The sequence below is a fragment of the Nicotiana tabacum genome, chromosome 22 (genome assembly GCF_000715075.1).
Source record: "Nicotiana tabacum cultivar K326 chromosome 22, ASM71507v2, whole genome shotgun sequence".
In the NCBI taxonomy this organism is placed as follows: domain Eukaryota; kingdom Viridiplantae; phylum Streptophyta; class Magnoliopsida; order Solanales; family Solanaceae; genus Nicotiana; species Nicotiana tabacum.
The window spans coordinates 128,315,144-128,322,391 of NC_134101.1; the positions used below are offsets into that span (position 1 = coordinate 128,315,144).

At 33.9% G+C, this 7,248-nt stretch overlaps 1 protein-coding gene across 1 annotated transcript; it reads right to left on the minus strand.

Annotated features, from left to right (window-relative positions):
* Positions 1-1,336: 1,336 nt before the first annotated feature.
* On the minus strand, positions 1,337-5,468 carry LOC107820693 (uncharacterized protein C24B11.05-like). Its single transcript, XM_016647020.2, has 8 exons — positions 5,315-5,468; positions 3,770-3,852; positions 3,558-3,623; positions 3,364-3,461; positions 3,033-3,161; positions 2,645-2,890; positions 2,132-2,197; positions 1,337-1,758 (listed from the first exon to the last, which is right to left on the minus strand). Exons 2-8 carry the CDS (start codon positions 3,819-3,821, stop codon positions 1,597-1,599), a joined length of 819 nt encoding a protein of 272 aa, XP_016502506.2. The 5' UTR covers positions 3,822-3,852; positions 5,315-5,468; the 3' UTR covers positions 1,337-1,596.
* Between the last annotated feature and the right edge of the window lie 1,780 nt (positions 5,469-7,248).

Genomic DNA, 7,248 nt, shown 5'->3' on the forward strand with positions numbered 1-7,248 from the left:
ATAATGAACTTGAAATTTAATCAATTTGGATTTGAAAGCTAAAAATAACCTTTAACATATTTTTAATATTCAGATATTATAAAATCTGAACTTGAAAGGTTTTTATGACCAGGCAAAGCGCGGAGAATGCACTAGTTTAATCTATATGCGACGATCCAACAAGCTCAACTTTTTGACATGCGTTATTGGACAAAGGTAAACCTGATTCCAGAAGGCAGGAGAAAACAGACTATTCAATCGTAAAGACAGCAAAAGAATATAAGGACAAAGTTCTCAGTGTTGAACAACCATTAGTTGGCGTGTTCCGAATACTCTACAAGTACAACAACAACACCAACCCAATAAAATCTCATTATTAGGGTTTGGGAAGGGTAGAGTGTACGCAGACCTTACCCCCACTCCGAAAGAGTAGAGAGGTTGTTTCCGAAAGACTCTCGGCTTAAGAAAACAAAAAGACAAAAGGAAACAATATTAATATCAGCAAAGAAATCATATGAAAAACAGGAACAATATGAAATACAGAAGAAAGATGCAAAGCAAAAGCGATAGCTAGTAAATAGTTCATGCGTTGAAAAGTGAAATAGTAAGACACAACATTGCCACTAACTATCTTAGACAAAAACCCTACCAGACTGTCGCAATGGTACAAAGTAAGGAAAGACTCAAACTACCTCCTAACCTACAACTCTAATACTCGACCTCCACATCTCCCTATCCAGTGTCATGTCCTTGGAAATCTGAAGTCTCGCCATATCCTGTCTGATCACCTCTCCCCAATACTTCTTAGGCCGCCCTCTACCTCTTCTCGTGCCCTCCACAACCAGCTGCTCGCATCTCCTTACTCTACAAGTACTACTGACATTAAAAAAAAAAAAAAAAAAAAAAAATTGGTGAGCAAGGTGTGGCATGTAAGGTCGCTTGGACAGTGATTTTAGCATATAATTTTTTTTGTTCGAACATATTTTGTTTTGTTTTGTTTCTTAAAAACGAAGCAAAAGTCAAACGCAAAGGCGTAGTGTTTGCATAGCTTGAAGTAATTAACTCAGTTTTGAAGATTAAAAATTATTAAGCATGAATAATCTAAGGCCTCGTTTGTTATTTAAGATATAACGTGTGAATATGAATACATATTTGATTATTAAAATATTTTAAAAGACATTTGCCCCAAAAATGGAGCCCTGAATCTTGACAAATACAGTAAAAACACTTACAAAAGAACTATGTTAGTATCAAAGAATCACATGTTTAACTTAAGAAAGTTCAAGGTGTCTATATGATGGTTGAGGGGGGGTTTGTAAATTTGCTTTATTTTTTTCAACTCCATGTATTCCTATTTTACTTTCTCCTACTCTAAGGATTATGATCCTTTAATTTAAACGTTAATTTGTAATTTGATTGTTTCATATCGTATTGAAATACTTACTATGTACAAAGAGCTGCAAATAGTGGTTTGTAAGAAACTCAAACTCGCTGTAGATTAGAGTGTATATATATATATATATATATATATATATATATATCACACTGGATATATAATGGCTTATTTAATTTCACGCAAATATATATTTCTTTCTAGAAATTCATGCATGGAGTACGTTATGCTTGTACAACAGTTAATTCTGCGGCATTGGATTGGATAACTTGAAGCTGATCTGGATATTCTCCATCTTCTTCCCATATATGAGGAATGGCTTCTTTTATGTTGTGTATGCTCCTCAATGCGTGATCTGCTCCTGGCACTAAAGTCGAGGTTCCCACCTGCACCAAAATAATCATAATAATCATGCTAAGAAATACTCACTCCTGTTAATTAATATTGTACCAGACATAGGTGAGATTTTTTAAAACTTTAATTTTTGTTATTACATTAATTTGGGGTAGGGTATTCTGATCCATAGCTATTGCTGAGGTTTGAACTCTCCACCGAAGGCATGCAGCAGGAAGCTCACATGAGCTATCCCGCAATACCAATATATAAGTTGAATTGGCACATGATTTTTTTTCTTTTGAAATTAGTTATTCGTATACTCTCTTATTCCATTTTCGCTATATAAAACAAATAATTTAATTTTAAACTACTCATTATACTCTTGATATGATCGCTGGAAAGAAAAAGCAAGTGAGAGCTTACAATTACGGTATGCAGTCCAGCTTGTTTGCCACTTGCTATGTTCCGAGCACTGTCATCGAAAAAAATCTAAAAGGAGAAAGAGGAAATTTACGTTCATGCTCAATCTTAAGGATACACCAAGTTAGGAACTTCACTTATTATTAAAAATATTTAAGATTTGACATATATGTATAAAAAGTACTCCCTCTATTTCAATTTAAATGACATACTTTTTTTATTAGTATATTCCAAAAAGAATTATACATTTCTATATTAAGAAATAATTTAACTTTAATGAGAAACTTTTATAGCCACAAAAAATATAATGGTCTCACAAAGCTTTTGCCCCTTAAACTTTTAGAATCACATATTTCAAAAGTATTTTTTGTTATTATTAATTTTTTATTAAGCCAAACTACATCATCTAAATTGAAATGGAGCGACTAATATTTAGCCTACACTGAGTATACTTTGAGATAGTTAAGTAGGCACATGTATGAGAGGTAATTATAAGTAGAGAGATGAGTATATTACAGTTTTCTTTGGATCAACGTTTGCAATTCGAATAGCAGCCTCCATTGCTTCCAGCGAAGGCTTACATAAGATGCGAGGTTTAGCAACTTGTTCGCCCTGCCTTTTATTTGAGACTTGATACTCATAATTATATTTTTCTTGAGGAGGATTTAGAGTCTCGAAGCATATAATACCTTCAAAACAATCTGCCAAGCCCATCTTAGTGAGGACTCGAATAGCATGCGCTTTATCCCCGTTTGTGAAAATCTGTATCCATTAAAGCATTAATGTTCAACTGACCACCAATCGCTGACGGTCCCTAATTATAGCTAGTAGCTAATTAAAGCATCAAAACTGTTGGTAATGATCGGGGGATAGAATTATTGCGAAGGATTAATTACTTACGTACTATTTTGCGCTGTGGCATGGAAAGGAGGAGGTTCCTCAGCAGTGGATCAGGCTTTAGCACTTCATCGTACGGCAATCTTCCATGCACCAAACCATGAAATTTATCGTTGTCAAATTCGTATCCTAGCTCCTGCAAATACCATGTGGTATGTTTGGAAGTAATTAGTACATATTTGATAATTAATTAGGTGAGAAGAATCAATACTTAGATTGTTAATAATTTAAAACATTTAAAAAGCATTTGAAAAAATTGCAGTCGAAGGAACATTAATCATTTTACTTCCTAAATAGTATGATATATAGTTTATATATGTAGTGTATATATAATTAACCTTCAAGCCAGCCATTGTTGTCCCGTGCTCCCTATATAGTTCCAAGCACATCTTTGGCACTTCGGTTTCTTCAATATCCAGGTAATGCAACATAAACTCTGGAATGAAATGTTAATTAATAAGCCAACAATTACTACATATATATATATATATACACACACACACTTAACTGCACATGACAAGGGAAACTATACCTTCTAGATTTTTGCGACAAGCTAAGTTGAGACCTGAGCTCAGCGGATACAAAGTGTCATCCATATCTGGGAAAAATATATATACATTTTAAAGAAGAAAAAAATCTTTAGCGATAATTAATGTATTTTGTATAATAATTAATGAATAAATGAGATCTACAATATGTGTTTGACAGTCTACTAGTTAGTTGAGTTACAGTAGTCATGCATACCAAACAGCAGGCACTCGTACTTAAGACTGTTGGATCGTGCAATGGATTCCATTTTCAAGAGTATATAGCTAGGTCGCTGTTACCTGCCAAAATGTTTTGAAATGTCAGTGTGCTCATATATTGTATTCACTGAAATCGTACAAGTCTCTTAATTATGAAACATATGCTTTGCTTGAAATTACCTTTACTAGTGGGTATATATATGCTTTCACAGGTAATTCAACAAAAAAACATTAGTTAAAAGAAATACAGAGAATAATAACATATTACTCATATTTCGCAATGCATTGTGAATACAAAAAAAGTGATGGTACGTAGGTAAAAAACAAGAGTTAATTTGAGGGAGAAGTTACTATCACTAAGGAATGTCAAAGAACACCTTCACTAGAATCATTACCCGAAAATATACTTGCTGAGCTAAAAAAGAACAAAGGATAATAGTTTGGTTTTTTTATGGTTTTCAATTCGGTATTAGATATTTTTATTGGGGGCCTCGATTAATTCCAATTTTTGTTTGTAAGGTCCATTAAAAGGGAAAGTGCTTCCTACCAATTCGAAACCTCTAATTAAGCACGGAGGGATCACATTGATCTTACCATAATTCTTGGTGACAAAAGTTTAGTTTCCACAATGACTATACATCTAGTCCACTTAAAATAACTAATTAAATACTCCTAAGAAATAGTAGAACTTACTATGTGCGCATAAATTTTTAAACAAATTTTTATAGGTTCACCTTTTTTACATTTTTTATAAACCAAGTGAATATTTTCTATAGATTCTTCAAGCAAAATTAAGAAGAAAAAAAAGAGAGAAACAAAATATGTTCGATAATACAACTATACAAAGTGGATGAGTTAAGTGGAGGGATCAAAATATACTACTCTACACTCCTGCCATAAGTATAACACGCTAGTAGCAAATCAGGTAAAAGCAAAAAAGTCCATGTAAACGAACAGTAAACATCTCATGTTAATTGTTGCTATGCTGGAAATTAAATTAAGGGACTAAGAATCAGAGACGACCAACGAATTAAGGCATATTAACCGGCAGGCTTAAATAACTCTCAACGCACACATAGGAGTACCGGATAAAACATTTGGAGTTCCAATAAAGATAGGACAGCGGCCGCCATAATTTATATGGTATTCTTTCCTTTTTAGAGACAGTGACGGAGCCATGCTGCCCTAATTTATATGGTATTCTTTCCTTTTTAGTCTGTTATACGGCTATCAAAGTATATATATATATATATATATATATATATATATATAGTTATGCAAAAATTTCAACTAACTACCCTTTGTCCAGTTATAACTCCGTCCTTTGATTTCAAGAAATGTCACCTTTCTATATCTGAAAATATGTAAACTTTTAACTTTTCATTTTACCTTTAACAATATGTCATAAATGCCTTAAAAGTTACAAAAGTTGTAGTAGTATATTTTTTCGAAAGTCCGTACTCGATCAAATGAAAGGGAGGGAGTGTTTGCCACACAAAAGGCTAGCTAAAACTCAAGCAGTACTATGCTTTAATTTAATTACCTGGCAGATGAAAATCTTGTAGGAAAGAAGCTAGCTCGACAGCTTCCTGCTCCTACAGGATACAAATAACGTATGATCCAAAGGATATGATGGCTTTGATTCGATGATGACTACTTCATGAAGAGTTGAAGCTAATTTATAGAATCTCTAACCCTTGTATGTTGGAATAGGAATGGGATTATTAGGTAAACACCCACTGTTGTGCCACTCGAACTTCTTTTGAGCCCTTTTTTCCCCACTCCAACAAAGAGACCACTAAGGGGCACTAATTGCCAATTTGTCATGCGTAAATAAAAAAGAGAGCAATATTGAAAAGAATCGTATACATGAATGAGTTTTAATTTATATAGAATATTTGAAAGGGACTCGGACAGTATTTGTGCTCTGCCATGATCCTGTTTTATACCGAATTTCTTGCACTGTTGCTTCGTTATTCTTCTTCTCTTTGTGATTTGTGAATGGTATTATGCTTGTAAAATTAGTATCGGCAACTTATTTTATTCTCTTTACTCTTAAGGCCTAAGCTAGAAAAGTTGGTTTGTTTGGAAATTGGGAGTTGTGAGGTTCAGTATCCGTAGTCTACTAGTTTGATTATCCTACTTAAAGGAGTAAACCGCTCCCTGTCACGATGTTCTTCTTTCTCAAGACTAAATTCTGAAACCTCATATTAAAGATAGAAATATCACAATCACATCTAATGTTTTAAACCTCAATACCACATAAGAGGGGTGATTTGTGTGGTACCCAATTTTCGTTTAACTGAACTATAGAAGGACCTGGTTCTTCTATGTGTTCCAACTATTACTGTTTGCGGAATAATAAGTAAAGAAAATAAAGAACACATAGATTTTTACGTGGAAAACACTTGGCTCAAAAGGTGAAAAAACCACGACCTACTACTCAGTAGGATTTTTCCAAACTTCCACTAAAATCACTGAGCCAAATCAGCATTTACAAAAACTCTTTGTAAACCTAAGGATTAACTCTAATCTCGTTGTGGCACACAGTCTCAACTGTTGCGACAACTTCAAGTTAACTCTAACTTGAACACGCTAGGTACCTAATACAATTGCTTCTATGAAAACTGAAAGGTACAATGTAAAATCACCTACTACAATTGAACTAGAATAAAAGATAGACACATGGAACTGGTTCTTCTATCTCGTTCAAGTAGCTTCAGGACTGCACACTCAAATCACACATAAATTGCTTGCAAAATCGCCTTGCTCTTTTGCTCTCAATTTAAGTTTAACTTCTGCTTATGTGCATTCCCTGTAAAAGAGAACAACACTGACATTTAATAGGTTAGTAATCAGAGATTGATTGGGATTTAAATGCTACTCTTCTATCGTAGAAGAGTTCAAGGTGATCTCAAACTCTAACACTATTTTCTTCCTATATTGTGTTCTCTTCATGTAAGGAGTCTTTCTCTCCTTATCCAATATGCAACCTTTTCGATCAGATCAGGAGATATTACTTCTCGATCAGTTAGATTTATCTCTTTCACGTGCATCTCACATGTAAAGGTTGATCATGACTATGCTTCACAAGATGGACCTGATCCATGTCTGAGTTCTTTTGTCAATCATCAAAATTTCACCTGTTCTTGGGCCAATAAATTCCCACTTTTTAATGATGACAAACTCTGCGCTTTCTACTTACTTGGATCCTGTAAGAACTCAGCTTAACCATCAATACAAAGATGAGAAAATTCACTTATCATCAAGGACCAGGTTAATTAGGTTATAAACATCACTTATTCAGAATGTGTAAAACTCAATCTCTTCCCCCTTTTGGCATCATCGAAAAGTTGCATACAAAGTGTGAGTCCCAGATTTTTAATAAGTACTCATGGCCACTGGGGAAACTGCAAGTGCAATCATGGTTTAATCATCAGTAATCAAGCAAATATATTTAAACTATCAAGGAAAGAT

Bases quoted from the DNA above. Each gene is read 5' to 3' on its own strand.
- LOC107820693 (XM_016647020.2), bottom strand. From the start codon at position 3,821: ATGGAATCCATTGCACGATCCAACAGTCTTAAGTACGAGTGCCTGCTG. The intron at 3,462-3,557 runs GTATAGTTTCCC...ATTTCATTCCAG, and splicing joins TTGTCGCAAAAATCTAGAAG to AGTTTATGTTGCATTACCTG. The intron at 3,162-3,363 runs GTTAATTATATA...TGGTATTTGCAG, and splicing joins CAACAATGGCTGGCTTGAAG to GAGCTAGGATACGAATTTGA.